The 18586-nt window shown below is 42.5% G+C and overlaps 1 protein-coding gene across 1 annotated transcript; it reads left to right on the top strand.

Moving 5' to 3' along the window:
• Positions 1-748: 748 nt before the first annotated feature.
• On the top strand, positions 749-1577 carry DPPA5 (developmental pluripotency associated 5). Its single transcript, XM_006835785.1, has 3 exons — positions 749-860; positions 942-1121; positions 1507-1577. Exons 1-3 carry the CDS (start codon positions 749-751, stop codon positions 1575-1577), a joined length of 363 nt encoding a protein of 120 aa, XP_006835848.1.
• Positions 1578-18586: the final 17009 nt, after the last annotated feature.

Here is an 18586-nt window from a genome sequence, read left to right as displayed (position 1 = left end):
TTCGCTGTGAGCCTGAAACGACTCGAAGGCACTGAACAGCAAACCAGGTTTATTTTGAGGTGAGCAACGTGTCCAGGCTAAGAGCTCGGGGTACAGGGGCTTCGAGGAACAAGAATTGTGGGGCACTTTAGAACCTCCATTTAGTACCTTGAAACAAGATAACGAATTTCCGAATCTTGTTATTTGTTAAATAGCAGAAATAATTTCTGAGTCGCCAGGACTTGCAGAGATCGTCCTGGAAGTGAATCCGGTTTTTAAATTTGGTCGAGAAGAAAGAAATCTTCCTTTGGAATGTGTGATGCAGGAACTCGATCCCACGGCTCCAGGATGACCCTCACTGCCTGAAACCTGCATTCCCGCCCTTCGGGTTTCTGACTCAACCACTTTTCGTCAGAAAATTCGATGGCTCCACAGTTCTACCCACCCACAAGCCCAGGGGCTTCTTCAGCGCAAGAAACGTGCCAATGCAGATGAAAACCTTTTGTAAATTCCGAGATAACTCAGCCCTTCTGTGTCGGGGGCGGAGTCTCTGAAGGAGTACCGGAGGTATTACCGCGTGGCTAGCTAGCGCAGGTCAAGAAGGGCAAGAATCTGGGTTTAGACCCCTGGACTGCGAGTCTGGGGGCGGGGCCAGGTTGGGGGCGCGAGCAAGCCGGTGGGCGGAGCCCCCAGGTACTAGACTTTCCGCACGCGGCTCTGGGCGGCGCAATTAGGTCTAGTCCGGCCGAGTGTTTTTGAGGAACTCAAGATGGGAGCTCGTCGGGAACAGAATGATATCCCACCGTGGGTAAAGTCTCCCGAAGACTTGAAAGATCCTGAGGTGTTTCAGATCCCTACGGGGCTGCTGGCAACCGTATTTGGTGAGTGAGCTAGCCCTGGCTTGGATGCCGGGTCTCGGCCTTGGCACCGAGTGCTGACCTCTATCTAACCTTCTACAACAGGCCCCAATGGATCTCGAATCCCGTACCTTGAGCAAGTGAGCAAGACTATGCTCGAGTTGAAGATTTTGGAATCTTCAAACTTCACCGAGGTTGTGATCTATGGCTCCTACTTGTACAAGTTAAGGGCTAAGTGGATGCTCCAGTCTCTGGCCGAGTGGCACCGCCAGCGACAAGAGCGAGGTGAGAGACTTGGTGTCAGGTGTGCTTGGGCAGGAGAGCTGGCGGTATCTTCACTCTCCCACCGCCCTTCTGTCTGTCCTTTCTCCTAACCCTGGCTTGGACATCACCACGGTATTCCTCAGACTCTTGGGATTTTGAGTGCCATTCATTGGCTCTAGGGATCCAAGGATGTGAATGCCATTATTTATTTCAGAAATAATTGTGTAGGACAGAATTGTTTGAGATCTCAACTAATCCTTCCTCAGCTTCTTGGAAAATATTGGCATGGACCTCGGGTTCCTGAAGCTCCCATGCCAAAAATGTCAGACTTAGAAGTCTAAAAGATGCTGAGAAGGGTGGGATTCTTTCTTTCTCATGTTCACCCCCATTACTCTCTTTGGTACAGGGATGCTGAGACTTGAGGAAGCCATGAATGCCCTTGAACTAGATCTTGGATTCAGTGAAGCCAGTTCCTAGCCAACGTGACTAGACAAGCATGTAATGTTGTGTGTCCAACCTGATTTAAACTCTGCTCTATCTAGCCTGGCAAGTTGGAAGAAAACAATGGTTTTTGAGCTCATGGTTTTGACTCTGAATTCTGAAGTGAATATTTGTTTCCAAGATTGCTAATTAAAGGCCTGAATAAACAATTCCGTGATATTGTGATTAATGAATTTGAGGTGTAATGCCTTGGAAGGCACAGGCAAAGTGACAATGCCCTTGAGCAGGATCCTGTAACCCCTGTAACTGAATCCTGTAACTGAAACTTTCAGAACCGGAAAGGGGCCAAAGGCACACGTTATCAAAGGAAACAATTTTGTTGTTGTTGTTGTTGTTGTTGTTATGTGCCGTGGAGTCGGTTCCGGCTTTTAGCGACCCTGTACAGGGTTTCTGAGGCTGTAAATTTTTATGGGAGCAGAAAGCCTCATCTTTCTCCTGAGGAACAGCTGGTAGTTTCAAACTGCTGACCCTGAGGTTAGCAAATTCTTATTCTGTTCCAACTCACAGAGCAAAAGAACGAAGAGCTGTCAAGTTCAAAAAAGAGCTTGAGGGGAGCGGGTCCCTGAGATGAGCTCTGAACCAAAGAGCACTCATCCTAGGGTAGCTGTCAGTCTGGAAAGCATCTGATGTGAGTTAAAAGAAACCTATTACAGGTTAATATTAGGTGAAATACAATGTTCTCCAAAACAAGAATATTATCACTTAAGGGTAGCATTGTTGTAAATCTCTTAATGGAAGACAGCTGGATTGTCACCTGTTTCTGCATTTTTAATCTGTTGTGGAATGTTGTTTTAGGAGTTGGAATAAATGAAGAAAGTCTGCTTTACACAGATTGTTGTTGTTAAGTTCCGTCTCCATTGATCAGGTCCTTTATAGGGTTTCCGAGGAGCAGCTGGTGTGCTTGAACCGCCGACCTTGCAGTTCAAACGGCTTTGCAGTCTGGCGCATTAACCCACAGCGCCACACCAGGATAGGTAGATAGAAAAGGGAGAACTTCATAGAACCATTGAAATGGCCCCAGCTAGTCTTACAGACTCAGGAGTAGGTGAAGGCACGGTCATAGGCCAGGCTCCCTATGGTTATTTTCCTTGGTGTAGCACTTGGTAGTTTACAACTCAGAATGAATCCCACTTATGCAAATTTGTTTAACCCCCTCAGCTTTACTAGTTTCTAAGATGAAGATGGAGTCTTGGCGTGGTGCTGTAGGATAAACACAGGACCACAAGGTCAGTTTGAAGCATAAAGGTCAGCCATTCAATCTCACCAGTGGCTTCTTGGAAACCAGTACTGGGTCTATGAGTGGTAACTAACTCAACATTTAACACCACCAACAAGATGAAGATAAAAGCATCTGGCTCCGTAGGGATGCTAAAGTGCAGCTGTTAACGTATGTAAGGTGCTTGGAATAGACCTCACATATTAAGGAGCTCTGGTAGCGTAGTGGTTACAAATCGGGCTGCAAACTGCAAGGTCAGCAGTTTGAAACTATCAGCTGCTCCGCAGGAGAAAGATGAGGCTTTCTGCTCCCGTAAAGATTTAAAAGCCTCGGAAACCCTGTACAGGGTTGCTATGGGTCGGAACTGACTCGACGGCACTTAACAACAACAACATGAAAGAGAGCTTCAGAAAGTTTGTGGGGAAAAAATATTTTTTTCCATTGTTTCCCATGAAGTTTTTAAAGCCTTCTGGTAGACTAACATCAGCATTAACTATTTCTTGGAAAAATTGCCCAGTCGTGGGAGACAAAACTAACATGAGCTGTTTCCTGCAGGAGACAAATTGAGCATGTCCATCAAATTAACTGCTTGGAAGATTACTGTCACCCACCACTGTATATAGGAGCTCTGGTAGCGTAGTGGTTATGAATTGGGCTGTGAACCTCAAGGTCAGCAGTTCGAAACTACCAGCTGTTCCCTGTGGGAGAAAGATGAGGCTTTCTGCTCCCGTAAAGATTCACAGCCTCAGAAAATCCTGTACAGGCTCACTATGAGTCAGAACCGACTCCACGGCACATAACAACAACAGCACTGTACGGCCCCTGATTTAGGGGAAACACTAGGATTCAAATTTAACGCTTCATGGATGCCTCATGTGAAATCCATCAGCAAGTCTAGTCAAATTGACCTTCACGGTGCCCAGAATCTACACCTGCACCTAGGGCGGCTTCATCTCTTTTTGCCTAGATAGAGTACTGGAAGAGCCTTGCCAGATTAAACTGAACATTTTACCTTTCCCCACAAAGGGAACCTCAAAACTCTCCATAATTTTCTTTTTCATACATTTTAACAAAGTCCCAGGTAAGCTAACGTAGACTTCACACTATAAACCCACATCCTCTTACTTGCTGCTTCTCAAACATACCAAGCTTGTTATTACTTCTGAGTTTTAGTTTCTGTTGTTTTTCTGCCTCAGATTTCCAAACAATTCAGCTCTCTTCACTCAGGTGCTCTTGAGTGCACCATTAGAGTGCCCCCTCTACTATCTCTATTTAATTTAAATTTTTTTTCCCTTGGTGTTTCTGAATCTGATTGTCATAATGTTATCTGCTCATTTTCCTCCCCTCATTCTACTAAGATACAAACCCCAGTGAGACAAAAGCAAAAACCCCACTGCCATGGAGTCAATTCTGACTCCTAGTAACCATATATAAGGCTTCTCTAAGACATTAAACCTTTACAAAAGCAGACAGCTTTGTCTTTCTCCCTTGGAGCAGCTGAGCATTTCACCATTGAGCTATCAGGACTCAACTGTAATATTAAGTATTATTGTCAAGTGCTATCGAGTCGGTTCCGACCCATAGCGACCGTGACCTTGTATGGGGTTTCTGAGGTGCAGCTGGTGAGCTTGAACCACTGACCTTGTGATTCAAACTGACTTTGCAGTCCAGCACATTAACCCACAGTGCCATGCCAGGACTCCAAATGTAAGTATGTTGTTGTTAAATGCCCCCTACCCATAGAAATCCTATGTATGTTTTCCGAGGAGCGGCTGATGCGATTGAACCACCGGTCTTGGCAGTTCGAACCAATTTTGTAGTCCAGCACATTAATTGACATCGCTAAAATACCACCTATTTTCAGGGGTTGTGGTGAGGATTAAATGACTTAATGTAAAGCAATTAGAACTATGTCTGATACACAGTGAACATTATATAAATATGTTGAATGTATGAATACTTGGTCCACATGTAGGCCTGGAGCCTAGATTCTCCCTTAGTCAGCATTGACTACTGTCATTAGCTACATTCAGGCCGGTCATTAGCCACATTCACTATATTGGACTACTACTCCAGACCCCAGCCCTATCCTTTTAGGTTTTCACTGAAAAGCTGAATGAGGGGAAAACCATGGAAGCCCTTTATAAAGGGCATTGCTTTCTTTCAATAGTACGAGCCATATGCATTTGGGTCAATAGCAAGACAAAGATCCAGTTGCATCCTGTTGAAGTGGCCAGACGGATATTCCATTGGCACTTTTATCCTCCAGGCTTGACAATTGTCCTAGCACCTTTCTTCTGAAAGTCTTGGACTACTCAGTTTAGCTTCTGACCAAGACTTTGGAAGAAAAAACATGCATTCAGGTCTGTCTCACTTTTTCTACATCTTTAGGAAATGAAGTTTTTAAAACTGGTTGGAGCCCTGATTTTGAAGAGTAAAACACAAATAATGAAGTTCCTTCTATTTTGGAGTTTCTGGAGGGAAACAGCTCAAGTCTCTGTTTAAAAAAACAAAACCCATTGCCAGTCAAGTCAATTCTGATTCATGTTGTCAAGTGCCCTGGATTCAGTTCCCACTCATAACGTGACCATGTACATGTGCCTCAGTGCATACAAATGACTAGAAAAAATAATTGTCTGCTCTAACATGTTTCAATATTCAGGGTTCTGGTGTTATCTGAGTGTCTCACTGTTATAAGGTTTTCAGTTGCTAAACATTCAGAATTAGTCTGCTTCTCCTCCTTCCTAGACTGTTTAAATCTAGAAGCTCAGCTGAAACCTGACCACCATGGCTGACTGACTCTGTTGGTATTTAAAGTATCGGTGGCATAGTTTCCAACATCACAGCTACACACAGTTCAATGTTTGGTATATAAGATTTATAGCTTCTTATGGGACAATCCTGGGTTACCAGGGCTGAAGATTGTTGGGAGTGTTTACGTTAGGCAAGGTGATTCATTGGGTGGTGGTCTCAGTTTCCAGAGAATAGCCTATGGACTTCTTTACCTCAAGGTGGTCCCCTGGGTGTTTGGGCAAATTGTGAATGGAATAGCATTGAACAGGATACTTTTGGAGACCAATCATTATGGGTCCTGGTATGGGGCTGCTCTGGACCACAAGGTTAGTTTGAGCCTCAAGGTTAGCAGTTAAAACCCACCATCCGCTCCTGGGAAACCCCATACAGGGTCACTATGAGTTGCAACCAATTAGAAGGTACTTAACAACAACAACAACAACATCATTGCTATAAAACAGAATAATGGAGAATAATAAGTAGAATACACTGGTTATTGCTATATTGCCAACGACAACAACAAAAATACTCTTACGAGTAGATTTTGATTCATAGAGACTCCTATGTAGGGTTTCAGACTATGAATCTTTTATGGGTGCACAGCCCCATCTTTCTCCCTTAGGTGAGTTTGAACTACCAATCTTGTGGTTACCAGCCCAATGTTTACCACACAGTGCCTTTAATTTTGGGGTTCTACTGCTCTTTGATCAACTATCAACACTCATGGAAGCAGCAGTCAAGAAATCAAACGATGTATTGCATTGGGCAAATCTACTTCACAAGACCTTTTTAAAGTGTAGGAGAGGACTAAGTGTTGATTAGCAAGGATGTCAGATTGAGGACTGTAAGGTGCGCCTGACCCAAGCCATGGTATTTTCAATAACCTCATATACATGTGAAAGCTGGACAGTGAATAAGGAAGACCATAGAAGAATTGATGCTTTTGAGTTATGGTGTTGGCGGAGAATATTGAAGGTGCCATGGGCTGCCAAAAGAACCAACAGAGCTGCGTTGGAAGAAGTGCAGCCAGAGTGCTCCTTGGAGGCCAAGATGGCCAAACTTCATCTCTCATACGTAAGACATACTGTCATAGGGACCAGTCACTGGAGAAGGATATCATGTTTGGTAAGGTGGAGAGTCAGAGAAAAAGAGGAAGATGCCCAATGAGATGGATTGGCCAAGTGGCAGCATTGATGGACTCAAGCATGGCAACAGTAGTGAGGTTGGCCCAGAATTGTGCAGTGTTTCCTTCTGCTATGCATAGGGTCGCTATGGGTCGGTACCAACTTGATGGCACCTAACAACAACTGCTCTTTGCTGGAGTCCTGGTGGTACTGTGGGCTAATGTGTCAGACTGCAAAGTCATTTGAACTGCAAAGTTGGTGGGTTCAAGCTCACCAGCTGCTCCTAGGAAATGCTATACAGGGTCGCTATGGGTTGGAATCTACTCGACAGCAATTAAAAACAACACTGCTCTTTGGTAAACCCTATACAGGATTACTATGAGTTGGAACCGACTCCAAGACACTTAATAATATGGCTGTAGAATCAGCACTGGACTGCCAGTTGCATGGTTGGTGGTTCAAACCCTAGACTTCTGGTGTGGTGCTGTGGATCAGCCCTGCTCTGTGAATCATAAGGCCAGCCGTTCAAACCCACCAGCTGCACCTTGGAAACCTTATACAGGGTTACTGTGAGTTGGAACTGACTCTATGGCACTTAACAAGCATAGGGTTATGGGAGTCTTGGTGTGCTGGACTGCAAGGTCGGTTTGAACCTCAAGGTTGTTGGTTCAAGCCTACAGCTTCTTGGAAACCCTATACAGGGTTCCAATGCAGGGTTATAAACAACAACAGGAATAGGATTAGTAAAAGTAGATTATTTCCTCCACTTCCTTCTAAGTTTGGAAATACTAACCTGGAATGTAAAAAAACTGGTTATCTTGGAATGGTGTCTTTTGAGTTTCAGCTCCTGACCTTCCAGAAGGATAAGTGCAGCAATTTAACCTGCAAGCTTTCATTGTAATGGAAATAGGGAGAGGTCTGCCCTAAGCACTCAGACAATAGGGCTGAAGTAGATTGGGAATGAGATAAAACTGGGACTAGATAAAACTAAGTCGTTTGAAAAGCCTGGTTTATCTACAGAAGTTGCTCAACAGAATAAATCCAACCCAGTGAAATAGTCAACTCTGATTTAGAACCTACTTCTTGCACCCTTAAGAACTCCACTGGGATCTTACATTTCAATTCATAATATTGTCATTCCATTTTACAGATACTGGATACAACAATTGGAGTCCCAGCAATTACACCCCCTCTCCATGTATCCTTGTTTTGACATGTCTTTAAGTCGGTCTGACTCAGCAACCTTTTATAGGGTTTCTGAGCAGTGACTGTGGGTTTGAACTGCTGATATTGGGTTAGTTATTATTGTTAAGTGCCATCGAGTCAATTCCAACCCATAGCGACCCTGTATAGCATTTCCAAGGAGCAGCTGGTGAGCTTGAACCGCCGACCTTGAAGTTCAAACGGCATTGCAATCTGTAGTCCAGTGCATATTCTACAGTGCCACAACAGGACTTCCCATTTAAATGCATGTGTAATTTTTTGAAGACTGAGGAAAGGTTTTACTTATGAGTTGGGATAGTACTATCCTATTGCAGTAATGAAAGACCTGACTGGGCCTTACTTCAATCACCCATGTAGGAATTCACCTATGAAACTCACTTCCCCATGGGCTCTCTTGGGAGGTTTTGCCAGAACTAGTGGGAACTAGGGCTATGTAGGTAAAGGGACCTCCCAGCACCAACCATGCCTGCTGAGTGGTCTTCCAATCTCTGCAGACAAAGTCCCTTCCAAAAAAAAAAAAAAAAAACAATGGGCAGATTGTGTGCTTTCAGAGGTTCCAGTCCAGTCTAGCTGTGGAGTCACACAGAACTAAGAATTCCATGAAGCCATGATAATGTGTTAAATGTTAGACAAAGTCCCGGGGTTTGAAGACTGAAACGTGGGGGACTGAACTGGGACTGGAAGGCCAGGGAAGGGTATCTAGGGCATCACCTTTGAGTGAGATCTGAGTGCTGCAGTGAGCCAGGTGAGGAGGAAAAGAGTGTTGTTGAGGAACCCAAGGAGCAGGAAGGCTAGCTGAGACTTGAGAGAAGTTAAGCAGACTGTGGCAATGAAGCAAAGGAAGGGAGGCAGGTTGGTCCAGGGCCCCATAAACCATGCAAAGAGCCGAGGAAGACTGAAAAGTTTCTAGCACTTACCCTCTCCACTCACCCCAGTGTTTAGTTCCCTTCTCGCCTGTCCTACCCAGGATCTTAGCAGTTTGGTTCATGATTCTTCCCTAAGCCTTCTGCCCTACTTCCCCACTGTTCCCATCCATTCAGTTAATCCAGAAACAATTGCTGAATGTTTTACCATTCTCTATCCTACATCACCCCTCCCCACCAGCTGCATTCTAGGGATATAAAAAGATGTAGCTGTGGAATGTTTTCAGGATATCAGAATATTTTTAGAAAACATATATCTGAAGTGTTTACATGGAAGACATTTGGAACAAATTGTATGGTAGCAAATCAAAAGTTCAATTCTTTTTTTCAAAGGGACTAATTTGTATGGTACAAAAAAATTGAAACTGTGAAGATATACTTAGTAGTGTTATTGGTGTGGCACTATAGGATTAGCCCTGGTTTGAAGTTCGGCAGTTCAAACTCACCAACCACTATTTTGGAAACCCTATACAGGGTCACTATGAGTCAGAACTGACTCGATAGCACTTAACAAGTGGGAGTGAACCATATGTTATTTCAACAAGTATTTACAACTTTTTAAGGAAGGATCCCTGGTGTGGCACTGTAGGTTAAGCAGTGGATACTTAGCCAAATGGTTGGTGGTTCAAGCCCACCAGCAGTTCTATGCTTAGAGGGTTGCTATAAGTTGGAACTGACTCCATGGCACTTAACAATGTACTGCTTTCCAGGAAGCCCTGATGGCAATACTCAGTTAAGTGTTAGACTGCTACCTGGGGGGTAGGTGGTTTGAGCCTACTAATTGCTTTATAGGATAAAGATGAAGCTATCTTTCCCATACTGAAACATTACAAAGCAGTGCTGCTCTATTCCTATAAGGTTACTATGAGTCAGAATAAACTCCACAGCAGTGGGTTTGCTATTTGCCTCAAGTGGAACCATTTTACAATACCACTAGCAGAGTAGGAGGGTTCTAGTCTCTCCATACCCTTGTTAACATTTGTTTTCTGTGTGTTTTTTTTTTTAACTTTATCATTAAGGTTAAGTTGATATCTTTTTTTCTTTATTTTTTTATTATGCGTTGGGTGAAGGTTTACAGAGCAGATTCGTTTTCCACTCAGTAATTCACATACATTTTGTTTCATCTTATTGACTGTGTTCCCCACAATGTAGCATCACTTACCCCACTTCACGTTTTCGGTTTTCATTCCTCTTTTATAACACTTCTCAATTTTGTTTGTAAAACATTCCCTTGAAACTCTGTACCAGAATTACAGCTTCTAGGAACTTTTATGGAGTCCTGGTGTGGTGCTATGGGTTATTGTGCTGGACTGCAAGGTCAGTTTGAAATGCAAAGTCAGTGGTTCAAGCTTAGTAGCCACTCCTCGGAAACCCTATACAGGGTTGCTATGGGTCCAGATTGATTCGACAGCACTTAACAACAACAGGAACTTGTATAAAATTATTAACAGTTTCTACAAAGATTCTCTTTATAGCATTGGAAATTGACACTCTAGTTTTAAACATTTTGTAATGGAAATCATACTCTAATTTTGAACATTTTGTAATGGAATTAATAGCTTTGAACATTTTCTTGGAAACACTTAGGCTGGTTCCTTATTCCATACGGTTTTGAGATTTCTGTCTGGTTCAGAAGTTGTTCCTTCTAGTTTAGATACTTAAGTGCTGAACTGTGTTGGGGATAGAAGAAAAAAGATTCAGTATACAAATCTTATGGCTAGAGGAAGCGGCCAGAAGCCCTTGGGAATTTTCAGTAACCTTCCTGGCTTATTTAATTTTCACTCCTAAGGTCCTTTTGAATTCAGATATGACCCTCTTAAAGTAGATTGCCCATTTATCTCCAAAGTAATGTAATCAGTATCTTCAGTGGCACATCCTCCAGGCAAAAACATTAGGGTAGCTCCAGAAGGGGAATTGTTTTACTTAACTAAAAACAAGTTTACTATTTTTTTTGTTATTGAAAGTTTACTAATTCTTAGTTATTGCTTTGTGCTTGGCCTAATCCCAAAGATATACTTATTGTTGTTGTTGTTAATTGCCTTAAAGTCAGTTCTTATAGTCATAGTGACTTTGTACAGGGTTTCCAAGGAGTGGCTGGTGAATTTAAACACTGGCCTTGAAGTTCAAACACACCTTGCAGTCCAGTGCATTATCCCACAGTGCCACACCAGGATTCTAGGATAAGTGAAAAAAATTTGCTATTAGGGTTCCGAGACCTCTGGTGGTGTGGTGGGTTACTCACTGAGCTGCTAACTACAGGATCAGCAGTTAGTATCCACCAGCAGACCCAATCTTCCAGCAGCTTTGTGGGAAAAAGATGAGGTTTTCTGTTCCCAGATTTTCAGCATGGGGACTGATTGGAGGGCACACGACCACCACCAGGTTCTAGTTCATATACGTAGATAACTGCAGACAAGTTATCTCTGAAAAGGTCCAATCAAATCAGTGGCTTTCAAGGGGATGGGCTATTGTTGGTTAGTGCCTACTCCAGGAGTCATGGTGTACTTGTAGACCAGAAGTTATTTTTAGGTGCTGTTCTGACCCCAGCAATTTGTGCTTTTAACAAGGATTCTAATGCACTGATTATAACACATAATTTAATTAATCAGACTCTAGCCCCATTGTTATTAAGTGCTCTTGAGTTGGTTGCAACTTGTAGCAACCCTGTTTAGGGTTTCCTAGGAGCAGCTCTGGTATTGTAGTGGTTATGAATCAGGCTTCGAACCACAAGGTCAGTAGTTTGAAATTACCAGCTATTCCACAGGAGAAAGATGAGGCATTCTGCTCCTGTAAAGATTTACAGCCTTGGAAACCCTGTACAGGGTTGCTATGAGTCGGAACCAACTCCAAGGCACACCACCAGGAGCAGCTAGTGGGTTAGAAATACTGACCTATGGTTTGTAGTCCAGTGCTGATCCTACAGCTATCCCCCAGACCAATACTGCCACAGAAATTTAGAGGAAACCAGGGCTGTCAGTTCCTTCTTTGTTTGCTTTCCTCCCTTGATTCAAATGATAATTTAAAAGTTTTAGTGTAAAATATATTTTGTCGTTTTAACAGGGTGAAAACCAAATCTAGCATCTGCAAATCTCTATACTATTTGATACTACACACCACTCCCAAAACATTCAAGTAAACTCATTGCTGTTGAGTAGATTCCAACTCATAGCCACCCTATGTGACAGAGGAGAACGGCCCCACGCGGTTTCCAAGAATCAGACTATCATGACATTCTTCTAGAAAGTGTCATTGTAACACAACCAGTCATTTTACTTTAGGACAAGATTACTCTATTAATAAAACACATCCTGCGTAGTATTTTGCATTAAAAAACAAAACCAAACCAAAACCCTTTTCATTGTGAACTGGGTGGAAGTTTCTAGAACAGATAGATCCATTTTAAATTCAACAAATCATACACATTTCATGTCATTGACTGCCATCCCCTCACTTTAGCATGACCTATCCAACTACTTCCATGCTTCTTGTTTCCTAACCCTTATGAACTTTGTTCTTGGATAAATGCTGCCCTTTGACCTCAAATGGTTGACCTATCGATGATGTGTGCATATCACTAGTGTTGTCCCAACTATGTACTTATCTGTTGTTTGCCTGAAAATTGAACCATGAGATTGAGTTCAGCTCCAGACCTGAAGGGTGACCAAAGCCTGTAGTCCTGGGGCTCCATCCGTCTCTATCTGGCCAGTAAGCCTGTCCTTTTTTATATGATTTTGAATTTTGTTCTGCATTTGCTTCCAGCATTGTTGTTGTGAAGTGCTGTCGAGTCGATTCCGGCCCATAGTGACCCTGCGTAGGGTTTCCGATGTTGTTGTTGTTGTAAAGTGCCATTGAGTCGGTTCCGACCCATAGCGACCTTGTATAGGGTTTCCAAGGAGCATCTGGTGAGCTTGAACCGCTGACCTTGCAGTTCAAACGGCTTTGCAGTCTGGCGTATTAACCCACAGCGCCACAACCGGGACTCTTAGTTTGCACCTTAGATGGCTACTCAGGAGCTTTTAGTACCCCAGTTGCTTGCTAGTCACCAAATTAAGGATGTAGAGCACTGTATGGACTATGCTGATCATAGTCCCCCCAAGACTGTGGCTTGAGCCCCCAGGTCCAGCAACTCCTTCCTTCAAGGTGCTTGGCTATGTCTAAGATATTTTCATAACTTTGCTCCTTTATGCTCCATCACATTCATGGATATACTTGCATAATGGTAAATCCTTGTACAAACATTCATACTTTCTCAAACCAATAGATACTTGTAGTTATATTTCCACTCCCCCTCCCACACCTGTTCTAGTGTGATTATCTATTCATCTACAGGTTGTTGTTGTTAAGTGCCGTTGAGTCGATTCCAACATACAGCCACCCTGTATAGGGTTTCCAAGGAGCAGCTGGTGAGCTTGAATCACCGACCATGCAGTTCAAACGACTTTGCGGTCTAATGTATAGTTCACAGTGCCACACCAGGACTCCTACAGGTAGGCCATCATTATTGCAGATCACCTCTACTGCCTTTAACTCTTGCATTCCTTCGAGTGTCTTCCCTACCTCCATCATTTTTTTTTTTTTACAACTTCCTCTTACTACATATTTCCTTACCCTTCATCCAAGTCAACAAATGTCTCTAGACCATGAATTACCTCCCCCTTCCTTCCTACCTGTACTTTGCATATTTAATAATAATCTAAATTCAAGATTTTCAACCAAAACAAAAGTCTTAGAAACTGTCTTAAAGTTGGCACACAATAAAACGTAATTACCATTGAAATAAAATTTTGTCAGAATAAATTCCCTTTAATTTCTAGGGATATTTGTTGTTGTTGTTGTTAAGTGCTGTGAAATCGGTTTCAACTCATACGGATCCTGTACAGGGTTTCTAAGGAGTGACTGGGTGAGCTTGAACCACTGACCTACCTTGCAGTTCAAACCAACCTTACTGTCCAGTGCATTAACTCACAGTGCCACACCAGGACTGTTAGGAACATTCAAGTTATTTAAGTACTTCTTTAATTCTAAACCATCAGAATCAAACTCCTTGAAGGAATATTATCATCTAATTTGGCAATGCCATTCACAAAACATTACACTCACACTTATATAAACACAATTCGAGAGACTGTAGTAATTCTAAAATCCCTGCCATAAATTAGGCATAAACACAAATATAAAATTCACTAGTATATATGAGGGTGCTTCAAAAATTCATGGAAAAGTAGAATTAAAAGGTAATGAAAATTTTTCATGAACTTTATGATGCCCCTTCTATAAACCGACTTTCATTCATTCTTGCTCTACCTTCATATTCTTCCCAGGGGTACATTTTGTCAGAGGAGACAAGCTGAAGTTACTTGCTAAATATAAGGGCTGAAGTGACCCCACCAACAATCATAGAACAGACCATTTGCCATAATGCACAAGGTACTTATAAAGTTTGTGGAAAAATGAAATGAAAAGATAATGGAAAATTTTCCACTAACATTTCGAAGCCCTCTTGTATCATCTTATGTAGGCTGTGGACTAAATATTGGGTGAGAGATTGAGAAGTGACAAGGTGGTCATCTGGATGTCTCCTAAACCTTTTTGAGTGGATAAACATCCAGCCTGTCTGCACTGAGCTTGGTTAGCCTCAGGTAATTGCCTGTAGGGTTTCCGAGAAATTTCAGGCACTCCCTCCCATGGTGGCAGGAATCCTACAGCTCTGTAGGGGACTATAGGGAGTTGTGGGGCTAGAGTAGCCAGGGAAGGGTTTGGCAGGGGCAGATTCAGGAGTGAAGGAGATAGGAAATTGGAAGGGGACAGATAGACAGTTCAAGGGAACTAAAGGGAAAATCTAAGGTGCCCTGGTGGCACAATGGGTTAGGCATTTGGCTGCCAATTACAAGGTTGGCAGTTTAAACCCAACTAGCCGCTCTGAGGGAGAAAGGTAAGACTGTTTGCTCCTATAAAGAGTTATAGCCTCAGAAACCCCAGGCAGCAGTTCTGCTCTGTCACTAGATTGGCATCAGCTTGATGGCAGTGGGGAAGGGAAAGTCAAAGGTGGTAAAAAGGAAGAAGGACTGGTGGGGGGGGGGAGTGATAAGGAAGAGGTCTTCGTCTTAGATGAGCCAGTTTGAGACCTCATTTCCCAAAGAGGTGATTGGAGTTCTAAATTGCTTTTTGTAAAATGTTGTCATGTTTTGGAGATGTAAGCTAGAAGGAGTTCCATAACTAAACGACACATAGTAAGGGAGTAGGAGGAAAGGTGGTGACTGGAAACTGAGTTATCCATGGGAAGAACAAGATCAAATAGAACAAGGAGTCATAGAAAAAAGTCTTTTCCATATACAGTCCCCATTTGGGAGTCAAAGGGGGATCCTTGTTGAGAATTATCTTCATTGAGACATGCAGAGGTCTTACTTTACACAATCCCTGGAAAAGGAGCCATGAAAAACCATGAAGCCTCCAAGAAATGAGCCAGGGAAAGTGCTGCTCAAACAGAAAACAACCAGGAAGTGTCCTGATCAGATAAAAATGAACCAGGAAGAAGGCTGCTGAATAGACTTAAAAACTCCTGACTCTGCTATTAGAAAGCAATGTCCGGAACACTGGATTATTAAATGTGACTCACCATTGTGAAACCCCAATTCCCCAGCTAGGAAGGACACAAAGAGCTGAGAAGCTGGCATCAAAATCTGGGGGAAGACGGTGGAGCCCAGGAGGGACCAGCACGTTGCTGGTAATTACACCATTAGCTGTCATATAGAAAACAAACCCAGACGCTGATAGGGAGACACTTTATTCAGAAAGGTACTATGTAATAATATGCGGACTACTACAATAGAACAATCAAACGACGTACTGCATTAGGCAAATCTGCTGCACAAGACCTTTTAAAAGTGTTGAAGAACAAAGATGTCAGCTTGAGGATTAAGGTGTGCCTGACCCAAGCCATGGTATTTTCAATAACCTCATAAGCATGTGAAAGTTGGACAGTAAATAAGGATGATTGTAGAAGAACTGATGTTTTTGAGTTATGGTGTAGGAGGAGAATATTGAAAGTGCCATGGGCTGCCAAAAGAACCAACAGATCTGTGTTGGAAAAAGTGCAGCCAGAGTGCTCCTTGGAGGCCAAGAGGGTCAAACTTTGTCTCTCACACTTCAGACATATTGTCAGGAGGGACCAGTCGCTGGAGAAGGATTTCATGTTTGGTAAAGTGGAGAGTCAGAGAAAAAGAGGAAGACCCCCCAACAAGATGGATTGGCCAAGTGGCAGCACAGAAGGACTCAAGCGTGGCAATGATAGTGAGGTTGGCCCAGGATCGGACATTGTTTCATTCTGCTGTGCATAAGGTCGCTATGAGTCAGCACTGACTCGATGGCACCTAACAACAACAACAAACAATAGAACACTTTAGCCATAAATTCAGCTATCTCAAGGAGTTAAGGGGGAAATGTTTTCTTTAAAAGTAAAAAACATTAAAAAAACAATAACTAGGTGTGGGCAAGTGGATGAAAGGGTGACTCATTGGGTAGTATCACTGGGTTCAGGTAAAATTCAACATTATCATTAATAATAACTAATTGCCTGTAGTTTGTGTTGATGGTAAGAAAGATGTTTCTTTGCTTGTTCTATCTAAAGGGAAATGGTTTCAATATTAAGAAAAAGAGCAATTCACAATCTTGGTAAAGTTAGGTATAATCTTTGTGTTTTGTTGTCTCCGTGTGAGAATATAATCACAGTACCTGATATCTACCACTTAGGAGTCCTGGTATGTCGCTCCTTCATTACAGTGATGACAATCCCCTCCATGTACCAACAGTTAACAGCGTTTAATTCTATTAATATTCACTATTGCATTCCTCCCTGTGTCTCCCACTACCTTCGTCTTTCCTCTGCAAACCTCCCTCTTGTATATTGCCTGCCCTGTCACCCATGTTAACATGTGTCTGCCCATTAGTCCATGAATAATTTTCCTCCATACTCCTGTCATCATTGATTATTTCTTTTATTAAGAAAACCTTTTAACTTTTTATAACATTGGTCTCCTACAATAGTTGTCCTTTTGTGATAATTTCACTCAGCATAATGTCCTCCAGGCTCATCCATGTTGTAAGGTGTTTTGCAGAGTCATCTTTTTTTTTTGGGGGGGGGGGCGAGTTTTCACTGAGAGTTTTATTGAACATTTGCAGAATTAAAACCAATTAACAGAATCTTTTCTAGAAAATGCAGGAGAAAGAGGAGGCTTTCTGTTCCTGCAAAGATTTAAAGCCTCAGAAACCCTATACCCTATTTTAAAGCCTCAGAAACCCTATGCTGTAAGTTAGAATTGACTCCATGGCACTAAACAATAACTGCTAGAAAATAGGAGTTCCCATTTCAAGAAGCCAGTATTATGTTGATACCAATTTTTTGTTGTTAAGTGCTGTGGAGTCAATTCCAACTCATTGTGACCTTGTGTAGAGTTTCCAGTAAGTGGCTGGTGAGCTTGAACCGCCGAACTTGTGTTCAAACTGCCCTTGCAGTCCAGCACATTAACACACAACGCCACATCAGGATTCCTTGGCATCGCCTTCATCATCAAAAAGAACATATCAAAATGTTTAGTACTAGTAGATACAGTTTCCAAGGTTATGACAATTTACATTCCTACCAGGAGTGGGCTAATGCGTCAGACTGCAAAGTCGTTTGAACTGCAAGGTAAACGGTTCAAGCTCACCAGCTGCTCCTCGGAAACCCTATACAGGGTCGCTATGGGTCAGAATTGACTAAATGGCACTTAACAAAAACAACCAGCAATTTGTATTATTGTTATTCTACATTGTTGTTGTTATTAAGTCGGTACTGTCTCATAGTGACCCTATGTGCAACTGAACGAAACACTGCCTGGACATGGGTCAACCTCAAAATTGTTGCCACGCTTGAACCCACTGATGTTGCCACTTTGTCAGTCCATCTTTCTGGGGGTTTTCACTGACCCTCCACCCTACCAAATATGATACCTTTCTCCAACAACTGGTCCCTCCTGACGATATGTTTGAAGTATGAGAGACGAACTTAGGCCATCCTAACAACCTCCAAGGAGCACTCTGACTGCATTTCTTCCAACACAGATCTGTTTGTTTTGGCAGCCCATGGTACTTTCAATATTCTCCAAGACCATAACTCAAATGTATCAATTCTTCGACGGTCTTCCTTTTTCACATACCAGTTTTTGCATGCATATGAGGTTATTGAAAATACTGTGGCTTGAGTCAAGCACATGTTAGTCCTCAAGCTGACATCTTTACTCTTCAGCACTTTAAAAAGGTCTTGTGCAGCAGATTTGCCTAATGCAATATGTCATTTGATTTCAGTGAGGTTTGATGGTTGATCCAAGAAGAATGAAGTTCTTGACTACTTCTATTTTTTCTCCATTAATAAGAATGTTGTTTATTGGTCCAGTGGTGAGGATTTTTGTTTTTTTCACATTGAGATGCAATCCATACCTAAGTCTGTGCTCTTTGATCTTGATCAGTAAATATTTTAAGTCCTCTTCACTTTCAGCAAGCAAGGTTGTATCATTTGCATGTTGCAGGTTGTTAATGAGTCTTCCTCCAAACCTGATGCCATGTTTTTCTTCATAGAACCCAGCTTCTCAGATGATTTGCTCAGCATACAGAATGAATAAGTATGGTGATAGACTACAACCCTGTTGGACATCTTTCTTAATTTTAAAT

This window comes from Chrysochloris asiatica, unplaced genomic scaffold (genome assembly GCF_000296735.1).
Source record: "Chrysochloris asiatica unplaced genomic scaffold, ChrAsi1.0 scaffold00019, whole genome shotgun sequence".
Taxonomy (NCBI): Eukaryota; Metazoa; Chordata; class Mammalia; order Afrosoricida; family Chrysochloridae; genus Chrysochloris; species Chrysochloris asiatica.
This window is presented reverse-complemented; position numbering and strand designations above follow the sequence as displayed.

Bases quoted from the DNA above. Each gene is read 5' to 3' on its own strand.
- DPPA5 (XM_006835785.1), top strand. From the start codon at position 749: ATGGGAGCTCGTCGGGAACAGAATGATATCCCACCGTGGGTAAAGTCT. The intron at 861-941 runs GTGAGTGAGCTA...CTTCTACAACAG, and splicing joins GCTGCTGGCAACCGTATTTG to GCCCCAATGGATCTCGAATC. The intron at 1,122-1,506 runs GTGAGAGACTTG...TCTTTGGTACAG, and splicing joins CCGCCAGCGACAAGAGCGAG to GGATGCTGAGACTTGAGGAA.